The 19,140-nt window shown below is 34.9% G+C and overlaps 1 protein-coding gene across 1 annotated transcript in view; it reads right to left on the bottom strand.

Moving 5' to 3' along the window:
* LOC145680335 (fatty acid synthase-like) overlaps window positions 1-12,121 on the bottom strand; it is a 114,362-nt gene extending 102,241 nt beyond the window's left edge. The window contains exons 1-2 of the mRNA XM_081750722.1: window positions 11,835-12,121; window positions 2,192-2,344 (exon numbers count right to left, since the gene is read on the bottom strand). Of these exons, the coding sequence (XP_081606848.1) occupies window positions 2,192-2,344; window positions 11,835-12,063 (382 nt within the window). The 5' untranslated portion in view covers window positions 12,064-12,121. The remainder of the gene's footprint in view (window positions 1-2,191; window positions 2,345-11,834) is intronic.
* Between the last annotated feature and the right edge of the window lie 7,019 nt (window positions 12,122-19,140).

The raw sequence follows: 19,140 nt of genomic DNA, 5'->3' as shown, positions 1-19,140 counted from the left end.
TACAAAATTATTTTCGCATATCTATAACTGTCTTCTTGTAAGAATATAATTTGATAATGAGTTCGCAGGATACTTTTAATACTGATACTATGTGTATAATCGGGAAATGTATATTTGTGGTAAATTTCATAGGAATAGAATTATAAATACGAAAATTAGAATGAGTAAAACAAAATGTTGCTAAATGGCCAAGAAAGTTTTATTTTCGTTTTATTGTTCTTATTTGCTGCTCTTTTGACATGACATTTGTCACATACATTTCGTTGCCGATTATACACAAATTAACATTATAAAAAAATACCGGGCGAATTCGCTATCAAATTATATTCCTACAACAACATATTTATAGACATGCGACAATAATTTTGGACATGATTGTACATTCAGAACACACACACACACACACACACACATGTTTCAGCGATCCTGCGATGGCTTGAAACACCGGCGAAAGTTTTCTTTTGATATCTGCCGAAGTTCAGGCGTCGTGTTTGTTTTCAACTCTTCTACTGTGGCTAAAAGGAAAAGCCCCATTTTTAGCTTTGGGAAGAGCCAAACGTCCAATGGCGTTAAACTGTTTTTAAGGCTTTGAAAGTCTCTGAATCAGATTTTCCCCAACAGATTTTCTCTGAATCAGATTTCCCCCAACAGATTTTCCCTGAATCAGATTTCCCCCAACAGATTTTCTCTGAATCAGATTTCCCCCAACAGATTTTCTCTGAATCAGATTTCCCCCAACAGATTTTCTCTAAATCAGATTTCCCCCAACAGATTTTCTCTGAATCAGATTTCCCCCAACAGATTTTCCCTGAATCAGATTTGCATATGAACTTGTTTGCGCGTTGCTTGATCTGTAAAATTGTAACAACTGATCACTTCACACTCCTCTCGTTCAGTTACACTACGGTCTGTTATGAGGTGTTCACAACTTGTCAAATTCATAATTAGGCATCCTAAGGACTGTATTGCACAAGATTCATTGCAGTTGCATCACAAATGCCAAAACTATTAATAACATTTCAGGAACTTTCTGGCTGACCCTCGTATGCTATACATATAACGCTGCTCAGGTAAGTTGGCGTCTGGCAGTTCGACTGAACACTTGGAGGATTGCAGGTGCTGTTGCCAGAAGTTCTGTAGCAATAGGATCAGGAGCTCTGGCGACTAACTTAGAGCGCCTTAAGAGCCACAATTCTGTAATCTTGATAATATGACATGATTATTTATAACGTATGGTTTTCAAAGAACAAAAGCAATAGTGGTTGCGATATTTGGTCCAAAAAAATCAACATTCAGCTATCGGTAAGATAAGATCAAAAAAGTGTTACAAAGTTCTGAAGGGTCATTAGGCAGAACAGAAAGACACCTCTGGAAACAGCTTTAAGGATTACTGTGCTAATTGTCGAATAACCAGCCCTTCGTGTTGTGTAAAGCATACGCGATGAGAGAATGAAAATGATAAAAATTGGTCAGGAATGGTGTTTTGATGTGAATTCAGATCCTCAAGAATTAGTTACGTCTCTGTCTCCTTATATATATATATATATATATATATATATATATATATATATATATATATATATATATATATATATATATATATATATATGTGTGTGTGTGTGTGTGTGTGTGTGTGTGTGTGTATATTACAAGTTGGAAGTCTTATATGTACGAGGGCTGATTCATACGAAGACACATACATAATTTCGACTTATAAGTTTTTTTAGTGTCTCCTCTAAAATGGTTCTAGGCCTATATCACTCCAAATTAATCCATGAGAAAAAATTAGCTCAATTGAATAATATTAAATAGAGCCATAAGCAACCTCAAGTTTTGAATGCATTTTCGATATATTATATGAGACGATGATGCCTTGTGAGTCTGGAAAGACAACTGTAAGTTAATAAACAGATATTATGATGGTAATAACTATAAATATTAGACCCCCACAGAAAACAACGGAATGACTCGATCCGAATAACAAAATTGAATATCGAGCACGTTAAATAGAAGGAAAATTGTGAGAGTTGCTATCACACACCAATAATACGAGATCAACCTACATGGAAGACATACGCCTTTCACCGAAGCTTTGTCACAAACCAAAAGGTCAAGGTATACTTACTCGTTACTCATCTAATTAGACTATAAGCTTTACCTAAAGCGAATCTTTACCAGTTCGTCAACTTACCTGCGTCTATGATCGCTTCGTATGCAACTTCCAGAAGTAACCTTTGCTGTGGATCCATTACTTCTGCCTGTCTAGGATGTACATTAAAGAACGATGCATCAAACCTCGATATATCTTTCAATTTCCCAGCCCTTGTACACATTCCGAAGATTCCTTGAAGTAAAAAAACAATAGAATCAGAAAAAAAGTAGTAAATCATGCAAATGTCAGCGGGGTAAGAGAACAAAGAAGAAGAATGCAACAGGATAGGCTATTTATGCGCTAATAGTCAAAAAGATACTTGGCTACATCCTAAATAGTGTTATTCAATCTTTCACAGTTTTTGGCGCACTAAACTAAGCGCATAATTTAAAATCTTATGGCACACCTTAATTTTTTTCAAATATAGTTTCATGTTACTTTGTATTTTGATCCAGCCTGACTCGCAAATAACGAAAAATAGTTGTTATCGTTTTGAAAGATATAAATAATATTTTTACTTCCTTCACACAGTTGGCAAATGGCTTCCCTACAATGTAAAGCAATATATCAGTTCCAATGATCCACAGCAATTTGCCCAATGCAAAAGAAATTCATCAGGAAGAAGACACACTTCCGAGTACAATAATGCAAAGTACAGATAACGATAAAATTATAGTGCGAGGTTGCTATTTCTCGCATGACATTATGTCATTGGTTGTTGCTTATAACACATTAGCGATAGAATTCCGTAACATTATGAGCAGGCTCCCAGACTACTCATAGCTGGAAAAGTGCCGAGTTTGCCTGCATATAATCTGTTTTCGCACGAATTTTCGAGAGTCCAAACATCCCAGTTTCCCTCGAAAACATAACTTAATATCAAGCGTGAATACTTCATATTAACTTGTTTTTTTATTATTCATTGGTACTCAACTGATAGGAATAACCTACTCTGTCACTCATTTTTGGTGTTCTCCTATTATTGAATTAATTCTGATATTTAAACAAGAAGCTTGATTTATTACTGAATTAATTCTGCTTTTTAAAAGAGGAAGCTTGATCTATTATTGAATTAATTCTGATATTTCAACAACGAGCTTGACCTAATATTCAATTAATTCTCATATTTCAACAAGAAGCTTGACCTATTATTCAATTCATTCTCATATTTCAACAAGAAGCGTGATCAATTACTGAAATAATTCTCATATTTCAACAAAAAGCTTGACCTTTTATTGAATTAATTCTCATATTTAAACCAAAAAGCTTGATCTACCATTGAGTTAATTCCGATATTTAAACAAGAAGCTTCATCTATTATTGAATTAATTCTGGTATTTCAACAACAAGCTGGGGTTAATATTGAACTAATTCTCATATCTCAACAACAAGCTGGAGTTAATATTGAATTAATTCTCATATTTCAACAAGAAGCTTGATCTATCATTGAATTAATTCTCATATTTCACCAAGAAGCTTGACATATTACTGAATTAATTCTGATATTTAAACAAAAAGCTTGACCTATTACTGAATTAATTCCGATATTTGAACAAGAAGCTTAATCTATTATTGAATTCATTCTGATATTTAAAGAAGAAACTTGACCTATTACTGAATTCATTCTGATATTTAAAGAGGAAACTTGACCTATTATTGAATTCAGTCTGATATTTCAAAAACAAGCTTGAGCTAATAATGAATTAATTTTCTTATTTCAACAAGAAGCCGACCTATCATTCGATTAATTCTTATATTTCAACAAAAAGCTTGACCTATTACTGAATTAATTCTGATATATAAATAAGAAACTTGACCTAAAATTCAATTAATTCTTATATTTCAACAAGAAGCTTGAACTATTATTCGATTAATTCTGATATTTCACCAAGCTTGACCTATTACTGAATTAATTCTCAAAATGAATTAATTCTCATATTTACACCAAAAAGCTTGATCTATCATTGAGTTAATTCCCATATTTAAACAAGAAGCTTAATCTATTATTGAATTAATTCTGATATTTAAAGAAGAAACTCGACCTATTACTGAATTAATTCTGATATTTAAAGAGAAAACTTGACCTATTATTGAATTAAGTCTGATTTTTCAAAAACAAACTTGAGCTAACAATGAATTAATTTTCATATTTCAACAAGAAGCCGACCTAACATTCAATTAATTCTGATATTTTAACAAAAAGCTTGATCTATTACTGAATCAATTCTGATATTTAAACAAAAAGCTTGAACTATTACTGAATTAATTCTGATATTTAAAGAGGAAACTTGACCTATTACTGAATTAATTCTAATATTTAAAGAAGAAACCTATTATTGAATTAATTCTGATATTTCAACAAGAAGTTTGACCTAACATTCAATTAATTCTCACATTTCAACAAGAAGCTTGATTTATTGCTGAATTAATTCTGATATTTAAAGAAGAAACTTGACCTATTATTGAATTAATTCTGATATATAAATAAGAAACTTGACCTATTACTGAATTAATTCTGATATATAAATAAGAAACTTGACCTATTACTGAATTAATTCTGATATTTAAAGAAGAAATTTGACCTATTATTGAATTAATTCCGATATTTCAACAAGAAGTTTGACTAACATTCAATTAATTCTCATATTTTAACAAGAAGCTTGATTTATTATTCAATTAATACTGGTATTTCAACAAAAAGTTTGACCAAACATTCAATTAATTCTCATATTTTAACAAGAAGCTTGATTTATTATTCAATTAATTCTGATATTTCAACAAAAAACTTGAACTATTACTGAATTAATTCTGATATTTAAATAAGAATTTTGACCTATTACTGAATTAATTCTGATATATAAATAAGAAACTTGACCTATTACTGAATTAATTTTGATATTTAAAGAAGAAGCTTGACCTATTACTGAATTAATTCTGATATATAAATAAGAAACTTGACCTATTACTGAATTAATTCTGATATTTAAAGAAGAATCTTGACCTATTACTGAATTAATTCTGATATATAAATAAGAAACTTGACCTATTACTGAATTAATTCTGATATTTAAAGAAGAAGCTTGACCTATTACTGAATTAATTCTGATATATAAATAAGAAACTTGACCTATTACTGAATTAATCCTGATATTTAAAGAAGAAACTTGACCTATTATTGAATTAATTCTGATATTTCAACAAGAAGTTTGACCTAACATTCAATTATTTCTCATATTTTAATAAGAAGCTTGATTTATTATTCAATTAATTCTGGTATTTCAACAAAAAGTTTGACCAAACATTCAATTAATTCTCATATTTTAACAAGAAGCTTGATTTATTGCTGAATTAATTCTGATATTTAAAGGAGAAACTTGACCTATTATTGTATTAATTCTGATATTACAAAAAGAAGTTTGACCTATTGTTGAGTTAATTCTGATATTTCAACAAGAAGCTTGACATATTATAGAGTTATTTCTGATATTTCAACAAGAAGCTTGACCTAATATTCAATTAACTCTTACATTTCAACAAGAAGCTTGGCCTATTATTCAATTAATTCTGATATTTCAAAAAGCTTGACCTATTACAGAATTAATTCTCATATTGAATTAATTCTCATATTTAAACAAAATGCTTGATCTATCATTAATTCCGATATTTAAAGAAGAAGCTTGATCTATTATTGAACTAATTCTGATATTTCAACAACAAGCTGGAGTTAATATTGAACTAATTCTCGTATTTCAGCAACAAGCTGGAGTTAATATTGAACTAATTCTGATATTTCAACAACAAGCTGGAGTTAATATTGAACTAATTCTCGTATTTCAGCAACAAGCTGGAGTTAATATTGAATTAATTCTCATATTTCAACAAGAAGTTTGATCTATCATTGAGTTAATTCTCATATTTCAACAAGAAGCTGACCTATTACTGTATTCTGATATTTAAAGAAGAAAGTTGACCTATTATTGAATTAATTCTGATATTTCAACAAGAAGTTTGGCCCGTTATTGAGTTAATTCTGATATTTCAACAAGAAGCTTGACCTATTATTGAGTTAATTCTGATATTTAAACAAGAAGCTTGACCTATTATTGAGTTAATTCTGATATTTAAACAAGAAGCTTGACCTATTATTGAGTTATTTCTGATATTTCAACAAGAAGCTTGACCTATTATTGAATTATTTCTGATATTTAAACAAGAAGCTTGATCTACTATTGGATTAATTCTGATGTTTAAAAGGCAGCAAGTGCGTATCTATCAATATACTGTAAATTTTCATAAAGTTTTCTTGCTTTTTAGTTTAGAAATATGGAGTCTTATTTTCTGATGCAGTTTCTCAAAATGTAGAAAGGGTGTATTGAACTACCTCTTAAATTTGGGAATAGTCAGAAAACAGAATTTGATAAATGTCCTCTAGAACTCGAATATGAGCTTTGTAAATTTGAGTAGTCCTGCTTATTTCCTTTTATGAGTAAACAATTTCCCAAAATATCGTATTTGTCACGTGCTCACCACGTGGTCAAATGTTAGTCTAACTCATCTTCAATGATGAGACTTTATTTCTTCACATATTTATATGGTTGAATACAAGGGTTAATTCTCTTACGCAAGAAATGATTACTTTGTTGTGCCCTTTTCAAATTTTTGGAGGTGTATTGGATCAACTTAAGTTAGTGAATTTTCAGAAAGTAACTGCTCTTGAGTGTTCTCTAGATCGAGGATATACACTCTAGTAAATTTGAATGGTTCACATCGATCCCTTGCATGAGTAAAAGTTGCCAAAAAATCAAATTTGTGAGGGTTTTGACGTCATCTAGGATGAGAGACTTTAATGTATGATCATATGGAAGAGTTATCTTTGGTAATATTTGGTTGGTTAATCCTTGTATCGAACTCCAAATTTTGGTCTTGAAACCTGATAAGTAGTTATTGCAAACTAATGATATACATAAACAGTTTCATACTTTGAACCTTAGGATTGTAGTTACGACTCATGGTAAAATTACGAGTAAAATTAAGACTCGGAACGTGATATGTAATTATTAAAACTGATTAATATTCAAGAATAACTATTTCATACCTTGAACTTTAGTTGTAAGTTATAATCTAAGTTCATTAGCGGGAAACTATTCTTGGTGCATCGGTGGAAAGTTATTCTTCGTGCAATCTGATTGTCTGATTACTTTCGAATCTTTGTTTGTTTGTAAAGATTGAAAATTTTTTAAAATTTTATTTTGAGAAGTTTTTCAACCACTGTTGTAAAATTTGTTTGAAAAATTACTGAACGGCAGTACTGTAACTACGAACAGCCCTATTGATGGAAAATTTAGGACTTGAAATATGATATGTAACTATTAAAACAAATTAATATGTAACAATAACAAATTCACACTTAGCACTCATAGTCTAAGGTTATTAACGGAAAAACTTTCCTTAGTACAATCTGTTTGGCTGATCACCTTTAAATTTTATTTTTTTTAAACTTTTGTGATTTTCTTTGTCCACTGCTTTAGAATTTATTTTGAAATGTTCAATCTTACGATTGTAGTTACAACTCATAGTCTAAGATCATTGATGGAAAAAATTAGAACTATAAATCTGATAGACAATTACACTAGCTAACAGTGAAAATGCAACTGGAATGAAATAAATGTTTGTTAACTATATTGACCACGCTGATAACGAAAACTACAATGAAAAACTCGAATTAGCTCTCGATTCCAAGTTAAAGGGGGGTACATTTAATTACAAGAATTATATTCTATTAGCACTCATTGTCAATCCTTTCCAGAAATCTCGCTGATGGTAGACAGAATGATTAAGTTTTTTACAGACAACAATAGCTGTGTGTATTTTGTCGCTATTTTTAGCCCGGACTCATAGCAACTACCGGGAGGGGAAGGGGAAGAAGGCAAGAGCGGAGCATGTTTCATTTAAGCGTAGTTTCAGACTGTCACAAATTTTGCTACAGTTGCGGACAGGCTACATTGAAATCGCAATGGATATCAATAAAGCCATAGTATATTAGGGAGTAGTACAGACCGTACTTTGGCTGTGAAATCGGGCAACACGACAAGCCCTGGGTTCCTCACGTATGTTGCAATTTTGTATCCCGAGTCTTCATTCGTGGTTGTATTGTAAAAGATCATCCATACAATACCCATGATCTGGCGAGAACCATCAAACCATGTGGATGATTGTTACTTTTGTATAACAACTCCATTAACACATGGTATTTCCAAGAAGGAAAAGTCTTCCTTGACATAGGGGCCGCGGTGGCTCAGTGGTAGAGCGTTCACCTCTGGTGCTTGGGGTACCGGGTTCGATCCCAGCCCCCGCCAAGTGAACTTTGTGGTGGACAAAAACCGTGTGCGTGGGTTTTCTCGGGGTTCTCCCGTTTCCTCCCACTTTCTTCATTCCACCATTTCATTCATTACTCATCATCACCGTCTCCTTTAGCCTAACCGGCATAACCGTGGGACGTAAAACTCAAAGATTTCATTTCATTTCATTTCTTCCTTGACATATCCTAACGTGCTGTCGGCCAGTGACCAGTGCCTCGCGCAGACGGACTGTCTGTTCCTGTTCCACCTGCCTTTGTTCAAGCGTCAACAAACTTTCTAGGAAATAAGAGGGCAGAAAAATGTAAGGAACTTGGGGCAAATCCTCTGCACTGCTACGATAGATTGGGATGCAACATATCCTTAAAGTCACATTTCTTAGATTCCCACTTGGACTTTTTTCCTGACAACTATGGTGCTGTAAGCGACGAGCACGAGGAACGCTTCTACCAGCAAATTTCGGACATGGAAATGAGATATCAAGGAAAGTGAAGTGCATCAATGTTAGCCGATTACTGCTGGACACTAATCAGGGACGCCAGCAGAAAACTACAAACGCCAGGCAAAGCGATTGCGCCTTCAGTGACCTTTCTCCGAGGGATAACAACAAGATAAATACATGCATAAGCTTATATAGGCAATAACGTAAAGTCATCATAACTTCAAAACGTGAGCTAATCTTGCATTTTCATTGACACTTTCGTTATCAGCACACCCGAAAACATAAAGATTAGCTGTTTTCATGCCAGTTACAGAAAAAAGGTAAAATTTTGTTGGATAGTGATTAAAACCCTAAAACCATATATTAAAGTATCTCATCTTAGATGAGGTCAAAATCCTCACAAATTTGAATTTTAGGCAATTTTTACCCATGCAAGGGATCAACGTGAACCATTCAAATTTACAAGTATATATATACCCTAGATCTACAGAACATTTATAAATTTTGTTTTTTTGAGAATTCTCAGATTTAAGAGATGTACCCTCCCAAAATTTAAGAAGAATGTCTCAAGGTACTCACGTCTAGTGAATCAACAATGGGACGCAGTATTTATTCAATACTCATATATTATAATAAAACCACGTCTTATGAATAAATTAGCTCACAAACCTTCCGATTTTCAATTTTTGGCAACTTCTAACACATAGAATTAAACAACATAGACCATCCAAATTTCAGAGGTCCTAGAGACCATTTACTAATTCTCAGATTTGACAATTTCAAAAATTAAAGAGAGGTCCCCTCCCAAAATTCCAAATTAGTGTCTTCTCTTCTAAAGTCTCTTCTCTCAAAATAACCTATGTCTTATGTAAGAGAATTAACTCATGTAGTCAGCCATATAACAATGTCATGAGTGCAAAGGCTCATGAAAGAAGGTAAATAAGATCAATAACCCACAACGTGGTGTGCACATAACAAATACGTATATTTTTCGCAATTTTTACCCATAAAAAGGGGATTAACAGAACTACTCAAAATTACAAAGTTACATATTCGAGTTCTAAAGAACATTTATCAATTTTTTTTTACAATTCCCAAATTTAAGGAGTGAGGAGGGGATCGTGAATGTATCCATTTTCTATGGAACAGAATAGACGCCTATACTCAATCATATAACGTGATAAAGCCTCATGAAGAAAGATAAATTAAGTCAATAACTAATCAGGCGGTAAGTACATGTCAATACGAGTATTTCGACTTTTTTTTTTTTTTTTTTTTTTAAGCTACTCATTATTCAAAGTTGAACCTTGAATCTTGGGTTAACCTATATATATTTCTTGGAAGGCTTTCTCAAGCAAGTTCTAAGACAGGTTTCAATTCCTTGGCTGGAAGTGGCCCCACTCCTTCAGGGTTGGAAATATGTAGAACAACTTGACCTATATGTCATATATATCAAAGTGCTTCGCATAACTATTATATTAAGAATATAATATGCACTACCCAATTATATCCTGTATCAAAGCAAAGAAACAAAAAAAAAATGATTATTTCACTATATATATATATATATATATATATCCTATATTAGTTAACCTCACTAATTACGCCATAGAGTGATCGTGAGGCAGAGTGAGTTACGTGGCCCTCACACCTTTAGAAGCAAAAGGCAACTCCTGACAGTACCATCTTGCCAGAACCGTGACGTGTGAGTTGCATGACACTCACACATAGCCAAAAACCAAAAACCGAGCTCCGACAAAGAACATCCAGCCGGAGCCGCCTTCTCTCTCATTACCCGGCTCTTGTCATGGCTTAAACCCTGGACGGTGACCAATCGGGTTTATATAGCTAAAAGGAAAGAGCTGGTCGGAGCGAGTAAATGAACCCAAATTACCAACCACGACTAGTTTTCACCAAAATCTATTGAACGTTTCTATACCTGTATGATCTATCAAACAACTCGCCTAAATGAGCAATTGACGAATATATAATGAACATATTGATCTGACAACGTATATAGGTGAAATCAATGAAAATATAAAAAACTGAAATACGTACACCGGATGTGTCACACCTAACCATCGTGGTGTGGGTGGAGCCACTTTCGGGAAAGGAAACCTGTTTTGGAACTTGCTTGATCACGCTTTTTCAGGAAATATATAAGTTATTCCCAGATTCAAGGTTCAACTTTGGACTCATCCCTAGCTAGTTGTAAATTTAAGAGGCCTAATCATTGCGAAATTAAAATACCGCTAATTTTACAGTAGTTGTGTGATATCTTTAAATAGATAAAAGATAATCGAAAACTGCAACAAAAGCTCACTAGACAATATTATTTTACATGAGATACCGTTATCACGACTCTTCTTATCTGCTTTCTATTTCCAGCCATTTAGAAAATCGGCGTTTATTTTCGCGTTTCTCAATGGCTGGAAGCGGAAAGCTACTAGGTGACTCGTGATGACGATGCCTCATAGGAAATAATATTGTCTAGTGCGCTCTTGTTCCACATTTCAATTATCTTTTATCTATTTGAAGATGTCACATAGTTACTGTAAAATAAGCGGTATTTTAATTTCGCTGTGATGTGTGAAGAAGCGAAAATTCATACCAGTTGTAAAAATTTAAAATAAGCAGGCACTATATTGAAGTAATGCCCATTTGATACTGTATTAAGCGAATTAAGAAAAAAGAGGTTTAAATGAACAGTATTTACGCGAACTATTAAATTAATTTTTCTCATTTATTATTATTATTATTATTATTATTTTATTTTTATTTTGACGTCTTTAGAACACAGGTAGTAATTTGTTTCCAATTTGACTCGTGAAAAAAAAATACGCTTCAAATCAGTTAATAATTTAATTTAACTAATCATATTTACCTGTAGGATACCTTCGGTCATCGTCTGTTACCATATCCATTCCACTGAAAAGGTTTTCAGCAAATTCATCCATGTCTTCGCTTTCTGGGAAGCGCCCAGATATTCCCGAGATTACGATCTCATCGTCACTGATCATGGTCTTCAGGGTTTCGGCAACGTGTTGTGCTGTGAAAGGATTTCGAGGGGTTTCTGGAACGTGGATGTCCAATTCCGGGAAAGTGGCCGGCATTGTGGTGGTAGTTGTGGGTGTTGCAGTGGTAGCGTCCGACTTTTTTATGCTTGCCTTGTTGGTTCTTATACTTTTAAAAAAAAACTGAAAAGAAGAATATAAGTAATGAATGTAAAACAAAAGTCAGGTCAAGTTTTAATATGGAAGTAGTATTGCTTTAAATTAACTATAGTAACCGCAAAGACATGTGAAGTTTGGGCTCTACACGAAACCGTTTTGCAACACTTGTAATACATTGCAAGATTTCAGCACGATTCGTGAAGCTGCTTTCCGAACACACACTTGAGAAAACTTCAGACACCACAAGTACACCAACAATGCTGCCAAACTTCGAAGATATGGTGAACAAGCGACAAAAAAAAAAAAAAAAAAAAAAAAAAAAAAAAAAAAGAGAGAGCTATAACACGAACGATGGCAATTATTTGAATCAAACAGTAGTACTAATAGTAGCGAAAATATAACACAATAACAACAAAATTTAACAAATCAAAACTTAGCGCCAATCTGACAACACTGATTCTCAGGAGATGTTCTCCATAAAGTGCGAGAGACGAGTTGCAAAAATTTCATGGATGAAAGTTGACGATCGGAACACATTCTCGCATTCTATTGGGTGATGAAATCGGTATAGTTACGTCAAATCTTCACGACTCATTGCGATCACTTATAGTCATACAATTCATTGTGGAAGCGAGCAACAGTTTTATTTATTTATTTGATTTTATACTGTCAAATTTTCATCCCTCGTCCATCAGTAGTTTCATTCGCAAGTAATACTATTAACTCTTAAGTTTCTAAGAAACCATACCTTGTTTTATGAAAATCTTTCTCTCTCTCTCTCTCTCTCTCTCTCTAATTTACCCTGAGATATAATCTTAAGTGTGGCATAAAGTTGTTCCCTTGGTCTTAAGTGATGTCAACTAAAAGTAATGAACCTCAAGACTGAAAGAATGCATATACAATGTTTCACAAATTTTAAGAAAGCCCATAGCCAGGCAATACACATTGGAGAATGGAGCGGTTAGAGTAAAAACATTGCACGTAAGTTAGGAAATCTAAAGAGAAAAACAATGATTGAACGCAGATATAGTGAGGAGCAACGAAGTAATATGCAGGTAACAAGATTTCTGATCAAATGAAAATAGAACAGAAAATGGGATCGGGAAACAGAGTCATACGAGTAAGATTTAAATGCATCAGAAGATAGGCTGACGAGTAGAAAGTTATAAGATTGTCAACACAATCATAGTAGTAAAACTCCCTTTGAAACGACAAGATATAATGAATTGCTCGAAAAGTCATGAAAAACGTAAAAAGAGAAGAAAATATTGTGATAAGAGATTGGGATACATTCGAGAGAAGGCACTTCAGGAAAAACAACAGGAAGAAACAGAATAGGAAAGTTCAACGAGAGAGAAGAAAAACTGATCGCGTTTTGCACGAATAATACACTATGTAAGCTAGTGATAGCAAAATAATTTGTTAAAGAAACATAGTTCAGGATTTATATATGGAAAATGCTTGCAAGCAAACAGAGATACCAAACAGATTACATACTCGCCAAGGAAAAAAGTTCATAAATCAATTAAGAATGTGAAAGTTAGTCAGGAGCAGATGTAGGCAGTAATAAAAATTTAGTAGTAATGAACAGTGAATTGAAATTTAAAAAATTTGGGGAAAACGAAGAAATATGGAAGAAAAGACATATTGAAGTTGAGAATCAAAGAAATTCGTGAAAGTTTTGAAAATATGATAGCGGACAAGATAGCACAGGAGCCAACGAGAGAACAGATCAACAACTAATGATCTTACAATATAAACTGATCTACTTACTACTGCGATGAAAGTAGTAGGTTAAGAAGAGAAAGTAGTAAGGAAAGAACGAATCACCAAAGAAATCCTGAAATTAATAGACGAAAGAAGAAAACTGAAAAATAACAACAAGGTTTAGTAACAGTATAAAAATATAGGGAATCGGATTATTGTAAAATCTAAACTTTGTAAAGGAGGAGTGAATAAGACAAAACTGTGAAGAAATTAGGAAAGATATTAACACTGGAAGAGTAGGTGTGGCTTACAAGAAGATTAAGAGAAACTTTAAACTTCGAAAACCAATGAGGAATATGCTAAAAGATTAAGGAAGAGAACACGACTGGAGCTGAAGATTAAGAGAAAATATGGAAGAAATATTTAGAAAAGCTCGATGGAACCGACGAGCGATTAGAGGAATTGGAAAACATGGAGGGAGTTGAAGAGGCAAGAAGAAACTTAATATTCAGATCTGAGTTTCATAAAGCATTACAAGCTCTGTAACATGGAAAAGACTCAGGAGTACACGAGATATCAGCAAACATCATACAAAGTGTGAGACGAAGCTCAGGACAGGCTGTACAAATTATTTTTTTAAAAGATATACGAAGTAGGGCTCCTACAGACTTCCAGAAGAGCAAGATAATGGTAATACCAAAAAAGCAGGTCCTGAGAAATGTAAGAATCAGAGGACGATAAAAATCTTGACAAAAGTAATCTATAGATGACTGGAAGACAAGATAGAGAAAGTATCAGCAGATGACCAGTTTCGTTTAACAAGAAGTACTGGAAAGAGGAAAGAACATTTATGCAAGAAGATTAATAAGAGGAACAATTTGAGTAGCAAATGCAACTTATGTAGCATTTGTGGGCTTGGGAAAAGCGTTTGATAATGAAAAATGGAACAAATTGTTGAAGATTCTGAAAAAATCAGGAATAAAATGAAGGAGCGAAGAATAATGTATAACATAGATAAAAAAAGCAGAAGGCAACAGTCGAAGTAGAACGAAAGGGAGTAGAAGAAATAATTCAGAAAGGAGGTTATTTAAGAATGTCCATTGTCATCAATTCTATTTAATCCCTACATTGAAGAAACAAGAAAATAATCAAGGAGACTCCTCACAGTTTAGGGATAATCTATTCATGGACAGAAAATACACATGATTAGATCTACAGATGATATAGCGCTGTTGGTAGACAGTGAGAAAAAAATAGCAGATGTAGATGGAATGCAACAGGTCCCTCGATTAGGACTGAAATGGACACATGACCATCATTATTAGACCGCCGAGCAATGGCACAATGTTCCATGGTCCAATGAATCACGATCCTGGTTTATCAAATCGACGGCCTGGGTTAGAATTTGTCGTCAGAGAAACAGCTGCTCGAGACTTGCACAGTTGGACGATAACAGACTCTGGTAAGCCCATTATGTTTTGGAAAAGCTTTCCATTGTCATCCATCCGTGAGTCTAGCAGTACGTGTGGAGTGCATTATGATATCTCCTAGCTATCGGCAGGTCATTGCAGGTAATGTATACTTATTCATGGGGCCACGTTTCCAACTGGCACATTATCTTTCAGCAAGACAACGCTTCTTGTCACAAGGCCAACATTGTGCTGCAGTAGTTCGAAAAGGATAGTGATAAATTTCAAATGTTGCAATGGCCTCCAAGGTTACTAGATCTTAACTCAATTAAACATCCTTAAGATGTTATTTGAATGTCAGACTGGAGCTCATTGCGGATTTAACAGGAATTAAGTGATTTGTGTGTACAAATGTGATACGCCATACTTCCAGCTACCTATCAAGCTCTCATTGTTTCCAGCCAAACCACATTGCTGCTGTATTGTGAGCCAAAGGTGAACATGCGAGATATTGCGTAGGTGGCTAGTCAGTAGTTTTTCTTTAAATTGGTTGGTAGGGAACTAAATTTACTTTCTCGTGCTGTTATTAACCTAGTTTCAAATAAAAATCAGAAGGAGGTTTAAATTCACATGTAGTGCATGCCTGATTTCAACATCAGGCAATCGGGATCCTATAGCACGGCCAACAAGAGATGGTCTCTGACGTTTCTTACCACAGGCGGTGGAACATTGCAGCCCCTACTTTGATACCAGTGTTACCAACCACGATCACTCTGTCTTATACCATTAATTAAATTGCCACTACAGTTGCACCGAAAAAAAACTTGACACGCGAGTAGTGGCAATGTCACTGCGAGCTGTCAGAGACGTTCTCTTCCTGGACGCACTATAGGAAAAACTCAGTTGGGTATCGAATAGTTACGAAGGAGTTGATGCAGTGAGAATGCTGAAGGAAACGAAAGGACCTCGAAAAAACCCATGGATATTATTCACCACAAACTCACTTGGTGTGGGATCGAACCAATGGCTCCTCGCACCAAAGATGAGTGCTCTACCACTGAGCTACGCGCCCGCTTGATTTCAACTATAGTGCTGCCAAAATGTCTTGATCCGTGGCAAAAATGCGAACTAAAGCTCACACCCTCAATACACCCACGTGTTGAGCCAATAAGAGTTCAGCTGTTGCTAAGCGAGAGGTCGGATAACGAAAAAGAGTGGAATTCCTTCAGCCGATCGCAGCGCTTGGAACGGAAGACAAAGTGTCAAGTCAATGTGGTATATCTATAGTGTTCAAAGAGGAAACAATAGAAACATAAAAAGGAAAGAGATATCTACCTTGTGTCAGGGTAATGTACTTAGTTAAAAAAAATAACATATAATATATATAATAACGCTACACAAAAAAGTTTATGGATAACGGATGTCCCACTCAAAGGTAGCCCCGATAATATTTATTTGCTGTTGTAAATGTTCCAAAGGATTTCGTTTACATTTCCGGGAGTTTGTGAATCTGTTAGATCAGTGATGATTAAATGGGACCAGCACGCAGAATCCGGTCCACGAATATAAATGAAAAATGTATATTTATTTCTTCTCTTTTTTTCTTTTATAATTCTTTTGTGTAACAGGAAATATGTACTAAACCATTATAATATACTTGAATCGAGACCAGTGGCGGATCTACCCCGGAGCTGGAGGCCTGTTGTTTGAGCGACAAAGATAATTGAAGCTATTATTTATATATTTTTGAAAGCTTATAGCAAACTCATAATGTACCGATCATAGTCTGGGTTTTGGCTCCTCTCCTCTAATTTTTAACTTCTCGATCCGCCAGTGATCGAAACTTGATTTTTGACACTGTGATAATGTTTTCATACCAAGCTGATTCTACAAGGTAGACCTCTTGGTACCGAGTCGTTATTTAGAGGGGGGATATTAATTTCATATAATTACTTTCCAGTGTTCATAAATGAGCTTCTATGGCCTACACACATGAAACAAGAACGCAGGATACGGAAAATGCAACAAAGATTCAGAAAATGTTTGACTTACACATGTTCAGAGGACCGTAACCTGAGATGAAGGGAAGGAAAGTCGAAGAACGGTAGTCTTAAGTTTGGCTCTTATTTTGGTTCTGGCCGGTGCGGCGGTGCGTTAGAAATTGCCCGAGATCGATGTTGCTAAGTGCTTCGTACTTTGTGAGAGTGAGTTCCGTCTCATATAGCCTCAGCAGGAACGTACGCAAGGGGTGGGTCCTGGGGGTTCGACCCCCCCCGAAATTTCGACTTTTGTGTACATTTAACCTAAGTTTAGGGGCAATTTTAGGAATTTTAATATAAAATACCCACATATTGAGTTTGGATCCCTCCCGAAATAAATTCCCGCGTACGCTACTGAGCCTCGGTGTGTGAAAAGACACGTTAACTATAACAAAACAAGCGGAGTAGCCTTTCTTTATTTGCTGTAAGGAGATGAAATGAAATCTTTCAGTTTAATATCCCATGGTTATGTCCTGTAGGCTAAGAGAGAGAGATGATTAAATCATGTGATTGATGAATGAATAATTGGGGAATGAGAAAGTGGGAGGAAACGGGAGTTCACCGAGAAAACTCACTGATATGACGTTGTCCATCACAAACTAACTTGGTCGCGAACCGAACCAGGAATCCCACATAACAGACATAGTGCTCTACCACTGAGCCACAGTGCCCCTTCTACTGTAAGGCTAACCGCATATTGAACAGAGTACAGAATAGCCAATACGAGACGTAGTAGAGGCAAGAAAGTGTAAACAATGGAACAAAGTAACGTAGCGCATATTTAACTAGGAACCTGCTAGGCAAACGTTTCTCCAATGTTGTGATTGAGACACACGGTCAATGCACTGAGGCCTCTGTATTAGCATCCTCTCCTTTGCCGCCCTCAGCCTCGGCTTGGCTCTTTGATCACTGTGCAGGTAGCCTAAATGTTCAAGCCTAAGTGTAGCGGCTAGCGTAAGTGTAATATTTACTGATATTCTGTCAGCCGTTTTCGCATGTTAAACTCTAAATTACTTACGCAAACCTATCTACTTTACTATAGGTACTCTGAATGTACAGCGTTTCGTGATAGCGTTCTAATCGTTTCCAAACGTTAATCATCAATCAATTAAGGACACAGGCCTCTCTGTGGCTACAGCAAGTGTGAAACAATTGATTACTTTGTCTAATCGACACAGCTTCTTTTAAAAAGTTAAAACTCCAATTCATCATGCGAACTACCTTCTGTATAATTATCGTAATTGTGAAAGAAATACAGTTCAGCTTTCCTACAGTTAAATAATTAATCTTGCGAACTACTTTCTTTGTGGCTACCTCCCTGTGAATATATCCTAATAGTAAGAAAGCTTTCGGCCAATGAGCGTATGCTTGGCTTTTGGCTTTCCACGCTTGCACTTTCAATGCGTGCTTTCCTATAATCCGCCTTTTGTTGCACTTGCAAGCGATCCTTTAAACCCTTTGCGGAGCGTCATAGCATCACTGGCTGTTCATTGGATATTGACTTGACGTGACTTGATAAAACGCTTGATTCAAGCTAGAATGGAACACTGGATGCAAGGTTGCCTCTATGTAACTTCGTTACTGAAATCCAGCTTGCGGCATACTTGCACGTTCTGCAATCAAGCTGAATGCAAGCTTGGTCGATTTTCAATTCAAGCTTACAGCAAGCGGTTTGCAAGTTGTTTCTGCTACTAGGTCACAAACTTGTTGAGAAAAAATGATAACCCATATCTCTGAAATCTCCTGTATTCTAACTAACAGATCGAATTAAAGCAATTTTATTTGACCAATTGAGGTCTTCTTTACTTCGAACCGAGGTATTTTAGGAGGCACGGTGGCTCAGTGGTTGAACGATTACCTCT

This window comes from Thermobia domestica, chromosome 3, assembly GCF_964235325.1.
Source record: "Thermobia domestica chromosome 3, izTheDome1.hap1.1, whole genome shotgun sequence".
Lineage (NCBI taxonomy): Eukaryota > Metazoa > Arthropoda > Insecta > Zygentoma > Lepismatidae > Thermobia > Thermobia domestica.
The sequence above is the reverse complement of the archived record's forward strand: the minus strand, read 5'-3'. Positions and strand labels throughout refer to the sequence as shown.